The sequence below is a fragment of the Alnus glutinosa genome, chromosome 11 (assembly GCF_958979055.1).
Source record: "Alnus glutinosa chromosome 11, dhAlnGlut1.1, whole genome shotgun sequence".
Lineage (NCBI taxonomy): Eukaryota > Viridiplantae > Streptophyta > Magnoliopsida > Fagales > Betulaceae > Alnus > Alnus glutinosa.
This window is the reverse complement of record NC_084896.1, coordinates 6,230,334-6,252,072: the sequence shown is the minus strand read 5'-3', so window position 1 is coordinate 6,252,072 and position 21,739 is coordinate 6,230,334. Positions and strand designations below refer to the sequence as shown.

Genomic DNA, 21,739 nt, shown 5'->3' with positions numbered 1-21,739 from the left:
AGAAACACATGTTTTAATAACATTTGTTTCTCTTTTTTTTTTTAATAGCATTAATAATAAAATATGTGCTTCTCACCAGGGCCAACTCTATATATTTTGGGGCCTAAGACAATAATTTTAAATGAGACATTTTTTATATAAATATAAATATAATTATATTATATTTTTATAGCTTTTGAAATTTAATATTATATTGTTAGTATCAAATCTATATAATTTATTTTGAGTTTTAGTTAATTTGTTTATTCTTTTTTTTTTTTTTACAGTTTTTTATATATTCAAATGCATATTTTTAGCAAACATTTATATTAAAAAATTATTTGTGAATAAAAGAAACATTATCTGTGATATAAAATTAAAATAAAAAAGGACTAAAACCTGATTTATCAAAGATATTTTTTAACTTCATTTTATGTTAAGATCATCTAATTTCTTAGACTTATAAAAGCAAAGACAAAATAATAATAATAATAATTATTATTATTATTATTTTGTCTCACGTACATCTTGTCTTATTTCTTGGGTCTTGGTGCGGTGCTGCCTTTAAAGAAAGCGTACAGTCTACAGTACTTAAATAAAAATAAAAAATAAAAAACAAAAAACAAAAAAAAAAAAACATTTGGGTAATACTTGAGCGTAGCAAAATTATCCGGAAATTTTGGTAGGCTGTGAGAGATTTAGCGGAGGGAGAGGAAGAAGCCGGTCACGATCTGGTAGGCTGATGGTTAAGTTGTGAGGTCTAGCAATGGTCTTCGGCCTCTTACCTCTTGACTGCCGGAGGATTGTAAGGCATTTCGGTAAGTGATTTTGGTATTTTCTGCAGAGAGATTATTTAGAAAATAAGATTTGTGTATGTGTTGTTTATTTTTTTTATATGCTTACCGGCAAGGGCGAAGCCGGGGGGGTCGAGAGGGGGCAAGTGCCCCCCCCTCACCTCCCATGTTTTTCTTACTCCCTGTAATTTTTTTTTTTTTTTGAATATCCTTTTGCCCCCCTCCCCCCCCCCCCCCCCCCCCTCAACCACTCATTAAGGGGCAAATTATTTTCAAAAGTACTTAGGTTTATAACTCAAGCCATTGAAGCTTAGCCAACGATTTATAGCATTTTATTAAATTAGGTCGCTCAGGTATACGTTCAGAAATCAGAATATCTCAAGGTTGAAGATAAACAATGCATTTAATTGTAAAACGCAGTGTTTAAGTGTGTGGAAGGGTTTGTAGTGAAGGGTCGGACTAAAAAAATAAATTGATTATTGAAGGGTGAGTCTCCTTGTTTGTGGGATGACAATTTTTTTGAAAAAAAAAAAAAAAACTGAACGTCAAGTATTTTTTTTTTTTTTTGAACATCCAGGTTAGTCCACGCAGGTACACCTACTTTTTAAAAATTAATTATTTATAAATATATCTAATTTTGTTTCATATTTTAATTGAATGAAATATATAATTATAGTTGCCTGCGATTATAGAGAACAACAATGATTCTATTGAACTCCAAGTCTTCAATTAAATTCTAAACGAACTCTTGCTGAGGTAGATCTAGTAAATTCCTTACTTACGATAAAAAAATTTGATTATCATTTTAGTGATAGAGATCAAATCCGAAAAACATATCTACAAAAAAGACATTGTCAACCAATTGATCATAATTTTCCAAAAACATAATATGGATTCGCAGAATATGCTGATTGATTGGAATACAACATTTTAGAAGATGTCGTGTAATGCCTATATTGTTAATTTGTTATCTTTTCAGACCAAACATTGAACATCAAGCAAAAAGAGACTCATTTGTTAGGGTTTAAAAATTAGCTATATTTTTTTTTAATAATTTTAATTAATTTTTTATGAACTTTAGATTTTTTTTTTTCATTTATCAAAAAAAAAAAATCTTGCCCCCTTCAACTAAAATCCTGGCTTCACCACTGCTTCCCGGTGTGATAATGGACTTTTTTTTCTTTTTTTTTTTGGGGGAATTGTTGTGTTCCTAGGCAATTGATTTTTTGTGAGAGAGAGATAATGAATGGTTTTTTTTTTTTTTTTTTTTGGGTATTAATGTTGTGTTCTTGAGCCCTTAACTATTGATTTTTTTATAGAATTTTAAGTGTCTCCAAGTAGAGATAATGAATCATTTCAAAAAGAAAAAGTGGAGACAATCTACATTTCTTTTGTTAAAATTGTTGTAGAGGCCTTAATTTTTTCTTTCTACAAACTTATTTATCGGCCTTATTCTTTCTTTTTGTGAAGATAATTGCAAAGGCATATATATATATATATTTTCTTATAAACCTATCTTATGGGGGGTCTTAGGTGGTTGCTTGAGCCGTTTAGTGGAAGAGCGGGACCTGCTTCTCACATGCTTAATAGATACATTTCACACGCTTAGTGGAAGAGCCGGTCTGCTTGTCACATGCTTAATGGATACATTTCACTCTTATACAGAGGTCGTCAAAATTTTTCTAAAAATTGATTTGTAAAAAATTTACGTTAAAAAAGCATTTTAAGAAGCAAGTGCCGTTAAAAAAACACGTACCTTTTGAAATTTTTGTACTCAGGGAGTAGAGGTTTTGTTTTTTATTTTTATTTTTTTATTTCATTTTACTAGAAAAGTAGAAAATAAAATGGGCCAATCATCGACGTACATGTGTCATACTTGTGCAGGGCCACGGTAATCATCTCTGTACTCGTAAATCCTTAAAGGAAAAGACGAGCAGGGGCAATCGAAACTCAAAAGGCAACCCAGCGAAGAAATTCTTAAGAGTTTGAAAGGATGGGAAGCAGAGCACTGTTTACAAGTTTATCATCATGTGTATGTGTATGGAACAGAAAAGGCATCAGCTTCGGCTTCTCAAAAGTAGTTGTTGTTGGCAACAACAAGAGTGAGCTCCGAAGCTGCTCGACGACCACAACACGCTCCTCCCTTGGACCTCCAGATGTGCACCGTTTGGCTGAAACTGCTCGAATCTCTCTCACGCCAACTGAGGTATAACATACAATTGTTTATTTTTCTATGTTACAGATAATTTCGATATTTTTATTTGTTGGTTTTATTGCAGGTTGAAGAATTTGCTCCCAAAATCGGACGAGTCATAGATTGGTATGCTTGCTTTGCTCTCTCATTCTCTTTCTCTTGCTACACACACATTTTCTTAAGTTTTCTTGTAAATTTCGACTAGTTTCTCACTAATATCATCAAAATTATCAAATTTTGATATGGGTGTGTGTGTGTGTAGAAATATATATGTTTTCACTGCTTGTCATCTGTGCATAGCATTTGTTGATGGTCGTATATGAATAAAATGTGTGTGATTCAGTGAAAAAGATTGGGTGAAGGTACCGCAGCATCTGGAAGGGTTAAGCATTTGGTTCTTCCTTTTAAGCAGAATCACTAATATAATTGTTCATGACTTGTCTTTAAGGAATGATGAGTTCAACTTCAAAGCATCCTCATTTTAATAAATTTTAGAGGGAACTTCACTTAACCCGCGCCGCTTTTGCAATTATTCCCTAAACTTAAAAAACTCTTAATTTAGTGTATTCATCTTTCAATGTTTTTTCAATTTCACTGTTCCGCTAGAATTTTTCATTAATCCTGTCAAAATTCTCAAAATATCCTTATCTTTTTTTTAAAAAAAAAAATATATATATATATATATATATATATATATATATATATATATATATATATATATATATCAAAGATTCAAGCGTGGGTATTTTTTACAAATTTCGTTAAATTCTGACCAACACTAAAATCTTTGCAATTTTTTTTTCTTTTTTTTCCTAAAAAAATGGGGGCATGTTGAAAACTTTGACATCCCTCTGTTAGGAATTAATGGAAAATCCTAGTGGAGGGGTGAAATTGAAAGATTAATACACTAAATTGAGAATTACAAATGTGATGAAAGTTCAGGGAGGTTAAAATGAGGTTTTCCTAAATTTTAATTTTGCTTAATTGAAAACCATACTTATGCAACAACTTTGGTATTGTGACTCACCCCTACCTTCTATACTGCAAAGCAGTTTATTATTGCTGTTTTCATTTCTTTTTTCTGGTTCTACTGTCCTTTTGGTTTACCTCATTTCTAATTGTTGGACGTGGCAGGTTTGGACAACTTCAAGATGTTGATCTTGATAGCATTGAGCCTGCCATCAGAGCAGGTGCATGAAACCCTTTCATTTAAAACTCATATATCTTGGTAGCAAAAGTAGAGCATGGTTACATTGGTCATGGGATAATGGGATTGAACCCTTTGCACATTTTGTTTGCTTCCCAATGTAATCAGCAGACAGCCTTTACAGTCAGTCAATTTTTAATTAGCCTTGTGATATATATAATTCTTTCTATGAGCTTTCTAAATTTAGGATCGACATTAGGAGTTTGTCAGTGAGTCCATATCACAAAATACCCTTGATTTCTTTACTGCCATTTCTTGCTCAATTAGCTTGTTCGAGCAATGGAAAGTTGCTGTTGATAAGGTAGTGCAATAAAAAGAATCTCCATTGCATATGATGAGCAAGTAACCGTCTATCATTAATTACTTATTCAAGAAAGCCCAAAAGCTAAGCATTTCTGCTCACTCAATCACGCAGTTGGTACACGTCTATCCCGTTCTTTGTCTAAGGTTGAGCCATTTCCATATATAAGATTACACTGGTAAGATGGTGAAGAAGATGATGTCTGGCCTACAGTGATGGTGGCTGTAGTAGCCTAGGACTTTCCTCTCTACTTTTTCATAGCAGATTAGCCCAATTCCTGCTCTCTTTTATGGTGATCCTGCTAATTCATCTTCCTGGTTATGTTGTACATGATATCCCGAAAACCCATATAAGATTATCACCTAATAATATCTTGCTGACAAATTTTTATCCAAAATTTTAGGGTGTGGAGAAGTGGGGTGAGGTATGAGCAGAAGCTGTATACCATACAATATGATTTTAATTTATTCAAACTATCTACAGATACTGAAGGCAACAATTTACGTGATGATATCCCTGAAACATTTGAGAATAGGTGAGATTGTTTCTTCTCTATCCTTCAATTGAGAATTTCATGGGTGAATTTGTGATGCGATTTAATATTTAAATTTTTTTTCAATGCAGGGAGGCCATGATTGCTGCTGTTCCAAGCTTTGAGGAACCATACATTAGAGTTCCCAAAGTCTTGAACAAGGAGTGACATTTATTAGCTACGACCTTGTATGGCAGGACAGTGATTGAAACTAGGAATTCTCGTGGACCAGATTTGAAGAGTTTGGAGCATTGGATTTGTAGAACATTCGTTATTTTTGGATCTGTCGTTGAATAAGTTTGTATTTTCTGAGGTTCTAGAAGTAAGAGTTAAATACTTCATTTTTTTTTTTTTTTTTTTTTCCTTTCATGGGGCATCAATGCCTTGTTGAATATCTTGTGATAAGACCAATATCAGGGGTAATTGAAACTTCACTGACACATCAAATATCGACACTCCTCATTTAGAATCAATAGAGCTCTCTGAGAGTAGTGTATATATATGGTGCACTTTGACTGTTTTGGAGCACTTGACATCTACTGGTTTGCTGTTGTATGCATATGGTGTAGCTTCTGGCTAATTTCTCTCTTTCTTTCCCCGACTAGGATTTGATAGGATCTTCTGCATTCAGATTGGTCTGATAATTCTTAGTTTATGGTTGGCATAAATTCATCTTTAAAGCAAGGAGATGTTGCGATAATTGGTACTATTTTGTGATTATGCTTGCAGAATGGCATTATTGGGTAATATTCAATCTGTGCTGTTGGCAAGCTTGCTAATGTGTAACGAATTTGCTGCATGATATGGTAAAGCACTGCATTTTATACTCTACCTGCTCTAGCATCCTCTCAGGAGAAGTAAAAAGAATGGGAATTGCATAATTCAGACAATCCATTGACATTAGAAGCCATAAAACATCAGATAAAGGGGAAAAGTTAAAAAAGACGGTAATACCAATTTGGACATCAACAACATTTAAGACAAGAATTCCAGCAAAAAGTTTTCTTGAGCCGATTTTCAGAAAGCCTTGGAAACATTCTGACGAACTGAATTTGGGCTTTGGCTCTTCTGTAGCAGATATGATGGAAGAAATGACGGGATGATGAATGCGAATCCAAGGCAAAGTAACACCAAGAGTCCAACCCACCAAGCTTTGTGCGGGATGCCCAAGAGTAGTTCATCACAAACTGCAATGAAGATGGAATTTATTACAACGTAAAAGATAATGTTATGACATATTCATGTCCTATCCTATTTTGGACACAATATGACACTCTGGAAAAGAAATATTCATCTGGTAGTAAAAAATTGAACAAATTTCAATGAAATACCAAATGCTGTCAGATCACATATGATAGCTCATCTTGCCCTGCTGATAAAAGAAATAGCACACGCTTTGGACACAATGAATTATGAAAGTCCAATTGCTCTTTAATTTGCCTATTCTATCACGAGACCGGCTACTTCTCCAACTCTCATCCAACATTTTTTTCAAATCAACCATTGAATTTGTTTTCTTATACGTGGGTCCTACATATCTAATGGTTGATTTTTAAAAAAAGTTATTGGAGTTAGACATGAATTGGAGAAACAGCATTTCTCTTCTGTTATATATGTCAGTTTACGTTCAAGATAGGCCAGGCCACTGTATCACCATGGGAGAGAAGAGTGAAACGGCAACTACCTAAATAAAGACAGCATGCCTTGATATTTATTTATATTACAAACTGACGCAATAACATCAGTGACCCTTGCAGTTAATTGTAAATGCATAAACCTAAGTTACCTATGTTAAAGATGATGAACTGCCTCTCCTGAACATGTGGTATGGCAACAGTCCCCTCAGGCTCCACAGTCACCAACACATAGATACCACCCTGAGCACAAGTGCAAACTTTTCAACTATATATCTCATAACATATGGAAAAAAGGCATTCAACAGCACAGTAAAATTATGTGACCTGATCGCTATGTGAGTAAAGACTTTGAGTCTTGAAAATAAGCTTTTCAGTATTGAGTAATCTTCTGTTGTGATTCAGTGTCAGTGCCAAGTTGGAATTGCCTCTCTTGAGTTGTATGGAAAAGCTAGCTGGTATCTGTAATAGAACAAGATTAATGAGAAAATTTCCATGAAGCGAGTGCTGAGAAAGCAACAACTAAAAGATATCATGAAATACATACAGACGTTGGATATGATATCTTCACTTCATACCACGTATAAGGTTTGAGTCCTTGTAGCTTGTACAGCCGCGAACCCAATTGTAGTGGAAGAGTTTCCTTATGCAGTTCTTCCCCGGCATTTAGAGGTTTGCTATGGAACCTGAGAGATATTACAGAGCAGTAGACTTATTTCACTTGCAAAAGTAAAAATGACTGAACCAACAGGATTAAGCTAAAAGCTATGAGATGATTAAGTCAGTGTTTCTGCTTCTGTTTCTGGATATACTCACATATCACTCTGGCTGGAAGTAGGGCTGTTGATAATAATACAAAGAACGTAGAGCAGAATGAGCATATTACGCACATATATGAAACACATGGTTAATTAATGGAATGTCCAATTTGCTTCAACTTGTTGAGACTATCATACCACGATTGTGCATTTCAACAAACCGGACCCTGTTTATCCAGTAAACGAAGTCCATGTTATATTGTGCTAGCTCTAAAGTAAAATGCAGATCAAGAGAGGCATGGAAATTGAAATAAAAAATGATAAACCCATAGCACGAGATGAATTTACAAAAGAAATTCATAAAAAATGGCTTTTAAATAGATGTTAAATTAGTTAATCAACTAAAGCCAACACAATAAAGAAAGAACTGCAGCTCTAATAATGAAAAACTAAACATTGGGTAACTATTAGATAATTCTCCTACTCACATTATCTTCACATTATCCGACAATTCAAAAAGAAATTAAATTCATGCACAAGGTTCTCAAAATGATATGTAATGAAAGTATAAATAATTTTCCAAAACATCCATAAACTAAGCTACTTGCTCGCTAACAAACCAAAGTTCTCCCCCGAAAGTTGCAACAACCACTCATTCAGCTCCTTAACAATTCATAACATTTCATCAACTCCTGCAAACTAATATTTATTCAAATAAACTAAATTTAAACAACATAAACCAACACAATGAGTCTTATTTTCTCCAGATTTAAAGGCAAAGTATTAGCCTGAAAGTATCTCAACTTTTGTGTCGAAACTTGACTCCTATGTCAATTTATAAAAGCTCAATTCAGTACAGTGTGCAGTAAATTCTGCAGCAGGTCAGCCCGGATTAACTTAGTCCTTTTGTACCCTTAGTGGTGACCAACAATTATAAATGTTTAAAGGAAATAAGTCCTGTCACATGGCTTCCAGCCCACCAAGTTTCGTGCTTAAACTCAGCAGCCACATTTAGTTATAAACAACTTGAACTAGTGTGGAACGGATCTTTTTAAGAACCTTAGAGTCTCAACACAAACAACCTTGAGGAGGCTTTGATTACTCCAATGCATTATGGGTTCTTTCTCGCTTATACCTAATTCCAAAAATCATAACCAGTAATTTCCACAAAGAACATTTTGGCCATGGAAATTTCTGCTCACAACATAAATTTCCATGCCACTCATCCATTTTCTCTCACTAAGCGATTGAAAAAAATAATAATTTAAATACAAGAACTGTATCAAGCTCTTGCGAATGAAATTCGGCTTACTAAAACCCACATATCAGAAAATCTAAGCTGATTTTAATTCCTTTCTCCACCCATATTTTCGAACGCCCAAGCAATGAGGGAGACACATATATACAAAGAAACTCAACTCACTCAATACCTCAACCCATATACATACATAACCATAACCAAATTCTGTTCAAACAATATGTAAAGGATCTCTAGACATCAAAATGGCTACTTGAAACAACACCCAATCAAACTGGAACAAAACCTTCAAAACATGAACTATTCCCAAGAACATAACCCATCCCGCATGACGAATCTGAAGAGAAAAACTCCATAAACTCCAAATTATTCGAATAAAATCAAGAATAAACTCCACTTCAAGCAACATTAATTTGGAACAAAGCTGGAAATTGAAGGTTAGAGTCTTTACCTTAGTCCTAGGCTAGCTGAAACTAGAAGAGCTTGTTCCTTAAATCTTGTGAGCTTGCACTTCTTGAAGCCGCTGATTGCAAAGGCGTTGCTGTGAGTTCAGTCAAGAGGTAGCCGATTAAGGAAAAGAAACCAAACAACAGAAAATAGTGGGTGCTTGCCTTTGTAACGACGCCGTATGGTTCGCCCATTGAAGAGGCACCGCGAAATTCTTTTTTCAACTCTTGGGCGTTTACAGGTTGCCTATACTATACGGGTCTAAACGTTGCGTTTTGAGGTGTCATTTCTTTATTTAGGGAAAACTGCAATTTACCCCCTAATGTTTACACGAATTTTCAATTTTGGCACCAATGTTTAGATTGCTTCAATTGCACCCAAGAAAGTTGAAAAAAATTTCAATCCACCCCCTTCCGTCCAATTGCTCCGTCTGATGAGACGGAAATGGACCCACGTGCGCGGCATGTGACTTATATGCAGATAACCGGACGAAAATACCCTCAAAAAATTGAGCCGTTGTTTTCTAAGTCACCCGTATTGTTTCAAATATTGTTTCAGGAAAAACAAGGGTTTCGAATTTGAAGGCTAACGGAGACGATGGACGCCTCGACATAGGACTCGACCCCTGACCAGATACCCGTCTGTTCTGGGCAATCGATTGGGCACTCAAAGGAGAGGATGGAAGCAAGGTCGGAGTCCCCACAGAGTGTTGCTACTTTTTCATGGCAACGAGTATGCTACTGCGAGCGGCCGATGAATGTGAAAACGGCGCACACGAGCAAAAATTTCGGAAGAAGGTTTATGGGGTGTGAAAATTGGAAGGCAAGTAGTACTTATTCTGATCGATTTTAGGGTTTCATTTTGTATTTGGGAGTTCAAATTTGCAATTTTATAGTCGGCTTTTGAAATCTGGCTTTTCTGCATATATACCATTCAATGTTGGATTGTTGGTGCTAAAAAGTGGCAAAATCTGGAATGCATTCCAGACAAGTTGGACAAGTTGCAATTTTTTCATTATTTGTTGTATTTTGCAGATCCACAGAGATTGTGGTTTCTTTGAGTGGGTTGATCCCAAAATGTGTGCACATGGTCAGAGGGTTGTTGGTCGATTGGTTGAGTGGCACGAAAGTTTGGTGGCAGAAACTAAACGATGTGAAACCATGGTTGAAGTAGAAGTTGGGAAAGTGAAGGCCGAAATGGAGAAAGAGATTGAGAAGGTGAAGGCCGAAGTTGACAATGAGAGGAACGCAGAAATTGCACAATACCGTAAAGAAATTGAGATTTGGGGGATCAAATTTGAAGCAGTGAAGAAGAATTACCACACAATGCTTGTGTGTTCGTGGATTTTATTTGCATTGTGTTTCTTCTTCGGACATGCAGCCAAAAACCAGGAGGACAATAGGGTTGGTTATTTGAGGTTGCCTTGAGTTGTATTGTTAGACATTTTTTGTGCACTTCTATGGGGCCATAGAAGCTAGAAGTGAACCATTTTTTGTGCACTAAGTTGTGTTGTGGTATTTTGGTTGCCTTATTGCATGTATTTAAGTGAGATTGTTTGTAGTTGGAGCTGCTTGTATTTATAAAGTAACAGAAATTTATCCCATTATATTTTTCACACTATCATTGATGGAGTTCATGTGCTTGAGCATCTTAAAATACGGGGTTGATTTGTTTGGGCCGATGAACCCCGAGTCCCTTTCTTGTTAGTTGCCTAAACTGTCTTCAATTTTTAACTAATTGTAATCAATCCGGATACGTATAATTCAGATTAGATATAACAATACAAGTATATAAGCACACAATTTGGACCCAAAAGGTAAAATTATATTCAATGCTAATGATTGCAATTTAGCTAACCGAATTGCAATCGATTTGGGCAGCTAATGAAGAAGGATTAATTTCAATGGAGTCTCATTGTCCAAACAACCCATTCGAAACACTTTCTCATTAGTTTCATAAATTGGCTACAATTTGGTCAGCAAATTAAGCCGATCCCAATACACATAATTAACATTAGATATAATAATCAGAAGTATATAAGCACACAATTGTCAATTGGGTCCAAAAGATAAATTTAAAGCATTCTCTTCAAAGTAGCGTAATTACATAATTCTCCCTGTCCCATATCAACCGCATGACACACCCAAAATTTATTTCTCCAAAATCAGTGTTGACCTGTTCATATTGTTAATGCATTCCAAAACCACACAAATATCAAAACCTGCAATGCATTCCAAAACTACACAAATGTCAAAACCTGCAATGCATTCCAACATCATAAAACACATTGTAATCATTACACAAAAAATAAGCAATTCTGCATTGCTAGTACCGTCTATCAAACACAACCACCAATCCTGCATTTTTAGTACTGTATCAAACACACAACCACCAACTGTCAAACATACAACTACCAACTGTCAAACGCACAACTACCAATTGTCAAACACATAACTACCAATTGTCAAACACAGATTATGCACATGTGCATTAAATACAAGCACATATTTAATTAACGCTTCCATTCTGGCCTCATTCTCTTCCTCTTCGCTTCAGCAATCTCAATTGCCTTTTCAACAGTGGCCACCACACGTTTGCCCTTGCTTTTGGATGCCGGATTAGTTGCTGTCCCACTGGTTCCCGCACTGCCACCTCGAATTGCAGGGCCACCTCGTTCATCACTATCACCCTCAGTTAGATCAATAGGTGTGGTGGGACCCGGTTTGGACTTCCCAAAAATAGCCGCGACCCTTTGTGTCTTCCGTCTCCTTGGAGGAGGTGGGACCGGATTTGTTGTTGCTAGTGGAGGTGGTGGGACTGGATTTGTTGTTGCTAGTGGAGGCGGTGGGACTGAATTTGTTCATGCTGGTGGAGGCGGTGAGACCAGATTTGTTCTTGTAGCCTGTGTAGGAGTTCTTGAGGTGGTACTTTGTGTCTGTTCCAAATGAGTCAAATAAGGTGTGGGACTATCAGTATGCATATAGAACATAATAAAAAATAAAGGATAATAAAGATTAATAAACTCACACTGTCTGGAGGTGGGGTAGGCAGCACAACACTTGCTTGGGTACTTCTCATTGGACATGCCCTTTTATTGTGCCCTCTGCCCTTACACATGGAGCATTTCATCCTAGCACCAAATTTTCTCATTCTGTTTGGATTTTTCGGATCTCTACGTTCATCAACTTGCCTTTTTCTTACCTTCTTTGGTCTACCCGGGGCTACTCTTGATACTGGGGGTTCCAACTTGTCATGCTGGGTTGGTATCCACTGCTCTTGACTAGGCATTGGGTATATAACTGGCTCATATGCTTTCTTGTACATCTCCACAGTGAAGTACTCATCAACATGATCCTCTGCATTCTTACAACTATGTCGAATAGCAGCACATGCATGCACACAGGGGATTCCAGACATTTCCCACACTCTACAACCACAACTTTTTCTCCTCATGTTGACTACAAATTGTCTACCATCTGGACCAGTCACTTCAAACATGTCATCACCAGCATATAGGGCAACACAGTCCATTGATTCATTCCGTATTGCATCCAACTTATTTTAGATTTTAGGAGTTAACTTCCCTGTCAAACTTTGAATGCCATCCCTTTTAGCCTGGTATCTCCTCATCAACTTTTTTCGTATCTGCTCCAGCATGGTCAAGATAGGCTTATTGCGAGCCTTTAGAATGTATGAGTTAAAACACTCACATATATTATTCTGCAGAAGGTCACACTTTGAATCCGTAGCAAACCATGCTCTTGACCATGTACTAGGATCAATTTTGGCCAAGTACTCATGGGCATCACTCTTCATTCTCTTCAGCTCACCCATTACCCTTAGAAAATCCCCTTCAGTGTATGCAGAAGCTGCAGCCCATAACTTCTCCTTTAGGGCAATTCCTCTATGCCCCCCAATGTCCCTATAGTTCGCATAAAGATGCCTTACACAAATCCTGTGATCGACGATTGGCATGACATAATCAAAGGCTGGCATTAGACCCTACGATCAAAAAACCACAACATTAGATTAAGAATGTTAGACATTTTAAAATAAAATGAGATCACACGGGGCACTAACCATGACTTACCTTCTGTCGATTCGAAATAAATGTTGGCCTGCCATGCCGCTCATGGTTCCCAAGATCAGACACTAGGGTTTCCAAAAACCAGATCCAGCTGTCCTTAGTCTCAGCTTCAACTACGGCATATGCAATCGGATTCATGTTATCATTGCCATCGCGTCCAACTGCAGCTAGAAGTTGCCCCTTAAATGGCCCTTTAAGGAAACACCCATCCACCCCTATCACAGGCCTGCAACCTTCCAAAAAGCCCTTCTTCATGGCTGCCAAAGAACAATACAGTCTTTGAAACCTTGGATTCACCTCGGGTACTGTCCTATCCACTTTCATCACAACACAACTTCCTGGGTTGGTTGCTCTCAAGGTCTCACAATAGTCCCACAAGGCCGCATACTGACCCCCATGGTTGCCATATATTTTTTTATTAGCCTTGATTCTTGCCCTATACATCATGCTCGGATTCACATCTATCCTCCATCTTTCTTTCACTTCATTCTGTATCACATGTAATGGCATGTCGGGCTGAACTCTAAACTTATCAATCAGTTTATCGGCTATCCATGTAGAGTTTACAATTGAGTTCCTAAATTGCCTGCCACACACATGTCTACCTTGAAGGCTGATTATCTGGAATGTAGCTTCATCATCTACCTGTCTAGCATACACTCTATAATTACACTTTGGTTCTTTACATACAACAATACACTTTTTTCTCTCATTTTTTTTAAAGGTAATGTCCTTGCCCCTCTCCAGATTGAACACCCTAACAACCTCCCTAAATGTCTGTATATCTGGGAATCTCATCTTAACTTCCAAACTTGGATCCTCTCGGTCAACTGCATGGAACTCAGACCCTCTTGACTCAGAATTTTCAACTTCTTCATCACTAGCTACTGGTGAGACAAGTATGTCACTTCTAGCTATATCAGAGTTATTGTCATCGTCATCATGCCCAACTTCATCTTCATTATCACCATTACCACCCTCTTCACTATTCTCATCATCACCACCCTCTTCACACTTCTCATCACCCTCTTCACCCTCTTCACTATTCTCATCATTACCACCCTCTTCACTATTCTCATCATTACCCCCTTCATTATCCTCTACATTACCTTGTTCAACCATAGGATTATCATGTTGTACATTAGAGGGTCCAGAACTATCAACATCAACACCAACATCAAATACGTCTTCAGTATCACTAAGCTTATCATCCCACCAAGGATCATCCAAATCAGCCCTACCTCCATATTCATTATCATATTGACTATCCTCTTCATCACCTCCTCCATCCCCAAAAGACACAATATATAATTGCAAAATGGCATGCCCATTATGGCAAGCAGACAGGTTCAGCACATCATGGTCTGAAGTAATTAAATGCAACCCATCAGCAAGACTCTTCACGGGGTCTTTAAAATACATTAAATCTTCTAACTTATATCCATATTCCTTACATATATCTTCAATTTCAAAGAAAGATAGTTTATCAAGGTCAACACTATCTTTGTGCAGTTCAACTTCACCACCCGTATACTCACACCCAAAACTCCGGTCAAACCTACCCCCAAAATGGACCTCAACCACTAGTTTATTGTGTGCCATCCTACGAGGTAAATTTAATAAAACATAGTAAGTGACATGTTGTAAAATTAAATAAAGGCCAACAACACATTAAGTGACATATGGGGACCACAACACAGCAACCAATATACACAACCACAACTTCTCATCTGGGGACCACTACTCTTTTTTGAACACACAATACAACAACTAACTTCACACACTGGCACCATTTTTCTCATCTGACCACTGTTGTTTTTTAAACAGACAATACACCAACTAACTACACACACAGACATAATCATGTACCATTTTCTCCTGATGGGGTAAATTACAGTTTTTTAAACACCAAATCAACACAAAGCAGCACATCATGCACATGTAAAAGCAAAGCACATGGTCCCATCATCATACAAAGCCACAAAGGTAATTGAAATTCAACAAAACACACGGACCCAGTAAGAAAGCAACTTTTCAATAAAAAATATACAAAGCCAATCATTGAAAGCATCTTCTGAATAAAACAAAGATTTCATAACCCAAAAACGACGGATCCCTAAGCACATTTTAGTTCGGTTCTTTCGCTTCATTCAAGACAAAATAAAGGAATTATCGAATGAATTTAAAAGATATCATAACACAAAAACGACGTAACCTACTTTTGCACAAAACCCTAAATTTAAAAGAGGGGTTTTTTTATTTGAACATACCTTGATCGAACACCCTCTTCGGTCGGTTTAATGACGACAACCCTTAGCCCAAAGTCGATTTCGGCTGAAATTCATTGGTGATGATAATCCGCAAAGGAATCCTAAATCAAAAATTTGTTGTTGATTCCGGAGATGTTTTTCGGGTTTTTACTTTGCATTTGAAAGTGGTTTATGAGTTTTTAATCTTTTAAGCGGACACAGGACCGGTCTTTTTTAATTTAGAAAACAACGGCTCAATTTTTTGAGGGTATTTTCGTCCGGTTATCTGCATATAAGTCACATGTCGCGCATGTGGGTCCATTTCCGTCTCATCAGACGGAGCAATTGGACGGAAGGGGGTGGATTGAAATTTTTTTCAACTTTCTTGGGTGCAATTGAAGCAATCTAAACATTGGTGCCAAAATTGAAAATTCGTGTAAACATCAGGAGGGGTAAATTGCAGTTTTCCCCTTTATTTATCTACTACTTCTTCCCTCGCAACAACGCCTTATTGTCCGGCTCACTCTTTCTCTGTTCTCTTCCCACTCTGCGACTGGAACGACTTCGTTTTACCCCGGACCTGAACCACTCATCAGTAATACGATTATTTGCCAAAATCCAACCAGTCTGTACAATTTTCTCTGAATCATAGCATAGTCGACGGAAGAAGAAGTTCAGAAGAACATTCAAATATTTTTTTTTTTATAAGTAATTGCAATTATATAGAAAAAGCGCAAAGGGGCGCAACCCTTATACACGGGAAGTATACAAGAGAACCCCTAACAGGGACGAACAGAGAATAAATTTAAAAATTCTACATAAGTAAAAGCACTCAAACTATGATGGGGCGCTATCCAAAAATATAAAGTATTGAGCAACTGCTTCCGTAGCTCCACCATGGATGTCTCTACATCTTCAAACAGTCGAGCATTCTGCTCCCTCCAAATACATCACAGCAAGCATAAAGGAGCTAACCGCCAAGCCTTTATAGCATGACCACCCCCAAGCGCCGCCCCCCAACTATTCAGCAACTCCAACACCGTACGTGGCATAACCCACTCAACCCCAAATAAAATAAAGACGTAGCTCCAAAGAGCCTGGGCGACCTCATAGTGAAGCAACAAGTGATCAATAGACTCCCCACTCTTCTTACATAAACAACACCACTCAATTACTATCACCTTCCTCTTACGCAAGTTATTGTGCGTCAATATTTTGCCCAAAGCAGCTGACCAAACGAAGAAGGCCACCCTTGTTGGAGCCTTAACACGCCAAATATTCTTCCAAGGGAAATACGGGACAAATGGGCCATCTGTCCTAATAAGTTCTTTGTAGAAGGATCTCACCACAAATAAACCGTTTTTAGAGGGATTCCACACTAACCTGTCACCCTCCCCATGTCAAGCCGAACTGGAGTATAGACGATCGAAGAAAGAAAGGACCATATCCAACTCCCAATCCTGGATTTGTCGCGTGAAGAGAACATTCCACTGAATAGCACCCTTATGTACCACCAAATTATCTTCTACCGTCGCGTCTTTATTCCTTGCTATACTAAAAAGAGCTGGAAAGCATTGCTTCAAGCATTGCTTCTAGGTTTCTTTCTTCAGTTTAATTCATTCATGGCTTTCACGGAACTAATTCTCTCTCTTCTTTGTTTCCCCAGTTCGCAATTACTACTATCAATGATCGGACTCTAGAGGCTAGTGGGAACCCTTAGCTCCTACCAAAAAAGCCCGGGCATGTCTCTCTCTCTCTCTCTCTCTCTCTCTCTCTCTCTCTCTCTCTCTCTCTCTCTCTCTCTCTTCAGTCTGAATCTATACAATTCTTGGATTGATTCATCTACTATTGTTTTGTGGTTCTTCTGAGAGAGAAATGGTAATAATTCCTAATTTAACTTTGATAATTCTTTCAAAGAGTCGTTTTGTAAATTTCGTTAAATTCTAATAAATACTTAAATCCTAGCAATTTTTTTTCTTCTTTTTTTTTTCTCCTAAAAAAAGGGGGGGTGTTTAGAAAAACAAGGTAACCGAAATCTAAAACCTTGCATACCACAAACAGAATTAAACAGAACAATGGAAATTAATTAGCTGATTTGGATTGCAAATGTTGAACAGAAGATCCAGTCCTTGAAACTGGCTTACTTCCCAATCCCTTGTGATGATGCACTTACTACATAAACAGCAATTGCCCAATCAATAAAATCTAAAATCTGTCAAAGGCTCACTTAAAAATCAACTACACAATTTTGTGCTAATCTATTTGAAATGGATAATTTGTTCTTGATCTATTAATCATTACCAAATAATTATTCAAAGAACTAGACTTTGTTGAGACAACTTGGGGCTTCATTGCTTTGTTTGCATGAAAAAGCAGAGAAGCTCATGCTCATTGTCTTGAAAAAGTTTGAAGGAAACATGAAAGAACTTGCTTTAGAAGGTTGAAAATATAATAGAAATGATCATGAAATTGTATGAAATTTCCCCTGCATTCGCCAATAGCCTCGTAGCTAAATGACATAACTATATTGCTGTAATTAAGTAATATTTTGAGGTTCACACCAAATCAGCAAACAATACTAATACTAATACTACCAGCACTTTCAGCACACCGTACCAAGCATATATATATATATGCTATTGCTTTTCATTCACGGCAAGTTTTCTAATACAAAATAATCCGGCCAGTAACTATAAGAAACAAAAACACAAGTACCAAAAGAGAAGGAAACGAAAACAAGAAATCAAACACCCTAAAACAGAGCACATCCTGTACATAATGGCCTAATCGTTCCTAGAGTAAACGGTTTATTGTGTCTCTCGTATGAAACAAAAAAGAGTTCTCGGTTAGACATTTCATCAAACATATGATAGGCAAATTTTTCTATGGGGTTTTCTCAAGACAATTTGATAAATTAATCCAATTTTTTGTACATATCCACGTTCTAAGAATACAATAGAGCAACTTTTTCACATGGGCATTACACAAATTCAAACAAAAACCAATGAAATTTATGGACAAAGAAGTTTCCACCCAAACCCACACATTCAAAGAAACCCACAGCTAAAAATCTTACCTGTAAAATATATCCTTTAGAGTGATGGTTTTATACTAAAGCTGAGAGAGAGACGTTCCTTGTGCTGAGAGAGAGAGAGAGAGAGGGAGAGAGATCCTTGTGCCGTGAGAGAAAGAGAGGGAGAGAGGGACCCTTGTGCCGTACGTGAGAGTTTCGAAAATTTCAGAATAAAGACCCTCGACAAATTGTTTTTAGGCGGAAAGATTAATGTTACATGTCACCCATATCTTTCTTTTCTTTTCTTTTTTTTTTTTTTTTTTTTTTTTTTTTTTTTTTTTTTTTAAGTTAAAGATCACTTTCAATAAATTAAAACGAGACCAAATCAATCTAATGTCCAGGGTTATAAAGTATCCCTAATAAACTAGGTCAGAGGCATAGGGTTAAAGGATCCTCCACCCAGGCAATATTAGACTTAAACTACTATAACAAACCACAGCTGCTACAAAATAACCTAGACAACAGAAAATGCATCTAAGTATGCATAAGCCTCTACAAGATCGAGGAGAGGTCACGCATTCTGTGCTATACACTAGCTTTTATAGACTAGGTTTGATCTAAAAATACAGAGCAACTACTTTACAATATTACAACAAGACAAAACAAAAAACACAACATGGGAACAACGACAAATCCGGAACAAAATTGGGCCACGCCATCAAACCAACCAAAAGAAACTGGAACCAACACCCAGCAAACTCGCCCCTACGAGCACGCCCGAAAGAAACCCCTGTACCCAAAGAAATGCCCCTCTTGCAGGGGAACGGTTCCCTCAAGAAGATAACCGTCACCCGAACCAACGGTTCGAAGCTTGCAAGACCATCGAAAAAACAAACAGGGGCATCAATAGGCAAAATCGCCGGAGTGGAAAAAATGCCAGGTCCGGCACCGGTGTCCACCAATCAAACCGGAAATCCAAGATGTAAAGCCTTTCTCGTTAACAAAGCCCCCAAAGCACGCTCGAAGAAAATGCCTTGTACCCAAAAAAAAATGCCCCTTTAGCAAGAAAACGGTAAATCATATAAGGAAAACCATCCCCCGAACCACCAATCCGTCACCGGCGAGTCCAATTAGACCAACAGGTCATCTTCAGTTAGTGCCGACAATGTAGAAAAGCTTCAAAACTCAGACCCAAAATCAGCACAGGTGGCCACGGAACAAGTCCCCCATGACCGCCGTTAACCCCAACAACCTTCTCAAACCAGAAAAGGCCAAGAAAAACAAATCATTTCTCCTCTAGGGTGCCGACGACACCCAAAGAGAGAGAAAAGTTTTATTGAGAAACAAAACCTAAACAAACAAACGGGGGAGGAGGGAAGCGTAGGGCTTCCCTCCTCCGAAACACGCTCAACAAAAGGAGGATTCCCTCAGAGGCCGAAAAATCGCAAAATCGCCAGAGGAAATAAATGAAGAAAGAAACCTCTGTTATGTGCGCTAGTTTTTATCCATATCTTTATTGTGTCTTCCTAAAGTTGATGTGGCTCTTAAAATTATCATTGAATTTGGGATAAATTACTATTGAATTTTGATCTAATGGTGATTTTAATAACCACATCAATTTTGGAGGGACACAAAGGTGATATACAGCATTACTCATATAGAAATCGTGGGAATTGAAAACTATGTGCGAGTTTCGAAATTTTAGGTTTATGTCGTTTTTAAAAAAAATGGCTGATAACATATTTGGTACCTGTCGTTTAAAACCTTTATTTTTTAGTACATTAGTTTCAATTTACATCACATATGGTACCTGAGTTTTGGAAAAAGGCGGAGGGTTTTGGCCATTGGGGGCAGTTCGACCACCCCCAAGGGCCAAAACCCTCCCAATTTTTATTTTTTAATTTTTTCTCTTTAGCCATAGGGGTGGCTAAACCCATCCCCTTTTAAAAATAAAAACAAAAAAAATTAAAGTTTTTAATATTTTTATTTTTTTTGTTTAAGTTTTTTTAATTAATTTTTAAAGATTTTATTTTATTTTATTTTTTATTTTTTATTTTTTTTTACATTGTGCCATGTGTCAACCCTTAGGAGTTGACACGTGGCATACCGTTAAATATTAGACGAAAGAATAGACGGAGGTACCAAGTTCGTCTTTTTTCAAAAATTCAGGTACCATTTGTGATGCGAATTGAAACTAAGGTACAAAAAAAATAAAGTTTTTAAACCACAGTAACCAAATATGTCTTTAACCCTTCAAAAAAGTACGGTAAGTATGTCCACACTTAAAAAAAAAAAAAAAAAAAAAAAAAAAAAAAATCCTTCTTGACATTTATATAAATGTCAGGTTAATAGGTTCATATTTTTTACCGTGGCACATCGTTGAAAAATGTCAGGAAAAAAAAAAAATCATTCTTGGCGTTTTGCAATGGATCAGGAATGTTCAACTTTCTTAACACATAATTTTATGAGAAGAGAAATGCTACGAGTACTTACAAACTTATACAAATGAGGCTTACAAACGAAGGTGGAGTCTATGTGGCGTTTTATCAATTAAAAACTTAGACACGTAGGATTCCACATAGGATTGGTGTTTTATCAATTAAAAAACTTAAACACGTAGGATTGCACGTAGGTGGAGTTTGATTGAACCCAGCACACCGCCTGACCACGACCAGCTTAGGTAGAAGCCTGACTTGAAGCATTGGAGACCCACGCACGTCGGAAACCCAGCACACCGGCGAGAGGGGAGAGCTCCCAGGAGAGGAAGATGCTCGGGGCTCTGGAATGTGTGGTGCGTGCAGGCGGCCCGTGGTCGGGGTTGAAAGTTTTCGGCTTCCACCCAACCCATGCCAGTGTGAGTGGGTTTCCAGACAAAGCGAGATCCGAGAGATGGCACTCTTTGTCGCTGGACGGATCTCTCTTCCTCTGTCGCCGAATCTTTCTCTCGTTGGATCTCTCTTTCTTTGTCGCCGTATCTTTCTCTTGTCGGTTTTCAACGGTGTCAGGAGCTCCCCAGTGGTCAGGGTCTGGTCGCCGAAGTGACGTAGTTGGAGAACCGGCCATTCGGCGACGGGGAAGAGGATCTGGAGGCGCACAGTGCGGCTGAGGAAGATTTCTAGAAAGAAGAAGAATGATGTCAGTTTACAAATGGTGGTTTAAATGAGTTTTTCAATTAATAAAATGCCACATCAGATTCAACCTCAGTTTATAAGCTTCCCTTTGTAAAAGTTTGTAAGTACCTATAGCATTTCTAAAAAATGAAAGGGGGAAGGGGTATACGGCAAAT

The 21,739-nt window shown here is 37.4% G+C and overlaps 3 protein-coding genes across 3 annotated transcripts; 1 reads left to right on the top strand and 2 right to left on the bottom strand.

Moving 5' to 3' along the window:
* The first annotated feature begins 671 nt into the window (after window positions 1-671).
* LOC133882637 (glutamyl-tRNA(Gln) amidotransferase subunit C, chloroplastic/mitochondrial) lies at window positions 672-5,587 on the top strand. Its single transcript, XM_062321843.1, has 6 exons — window positions 672-797; window positions 2,658-2,979; window positions 3,053-3,093; window positions 4,102-4,157; window positions 4,959-5,010; window positions 5,100-5,587. The coding sequence occupies exons 2-6, from the start codon at window positions 2,767-2,769 to the stop codon at window positions 5,173-5,175; spliced, it is 438 nt and encodes a 145-aa protein (XP_062177827.1). The 5' UTR covers window positions 672-797; window positions 2,658-2,766; the 3' UTR covers window positions 5,176-5,587.
* Window positions 5,588-5,858: 271 nt separating this feature from the next.
* Window positions 5,859-9,321, bottom strand: LOC133882638 (uncharacterized; the record flags this gene model as incomplete). The annotated part of the gene is made up of 6 exons (XM_062321845.1): window positions 5,859-6,194; window positions 6,794-6,884; window positions 6,969-7,103; window positions 7,189-7,327; window positions 9,109-9,180; window positions 9,269-9,321. Coding segments are annotated over 6 exons (660 nt in total), but the record flags the coding sequence as incomplete, so codon positions are not given.
* A 3,344-nt stretch (window positions 9,322-12,665) lies between these two features.
* Window positions 12,666-14,793, bottom strand: LOC133881043 (uncharacterized). Its single transcript, XM_062320006.1, has 2 exons — window positions 13,195-14,793; window positions 12,666-13,106 (listed from the first exon to the last, which is right to left on the bottom strand). The coding sequence occupies exons 1-2, from the start codon at window positions 14,791-14,793 to the stop codon at window positions 12,666-12,668; spliced, it is 2,040 nt and encodes a 679-aa protein (XP_062175990.1).
* Window positions 14,794-21,739: the final 6,946 nt, after the last annotated feature.

Coding starts and splice junctions, on each gene's coding strand:
- LOC133882637 (XM_062321843.1), top strand. CDS start 2,767: ATGGGAAGCAGAGCACTGTTTACAAGTTTATCATCATGTGTATGTGTA. Junction 3,094..4,101: donor ATCGGACGAGTCATAGATTG/GTATGCTTGCTT, acceptor TGGACGTGGCAG/GTTTGGACAACTTCAAGATG. Junction 4,158..4,958: donor TGAGCCTGCCATCAGAGCAG/GTGCATGAAACC, acceptor AACTATCTACAG/ATACTGAAGGCAACAATTTA.
- LOC133881043 (XM_062320006.1), bottom strand. CDS start 14,793: ATGGCACACAATAAACTAGTGGTTGAGGTCCATTTTGGGGGTAGGTTT. Junction 13,107..13,194: donor TTATTTCGAATCGACAGAAG/GTAAGTCATGGT, acceptor TTTTGATCGTAG/GGTCTAATGCCAGCCTTTGA.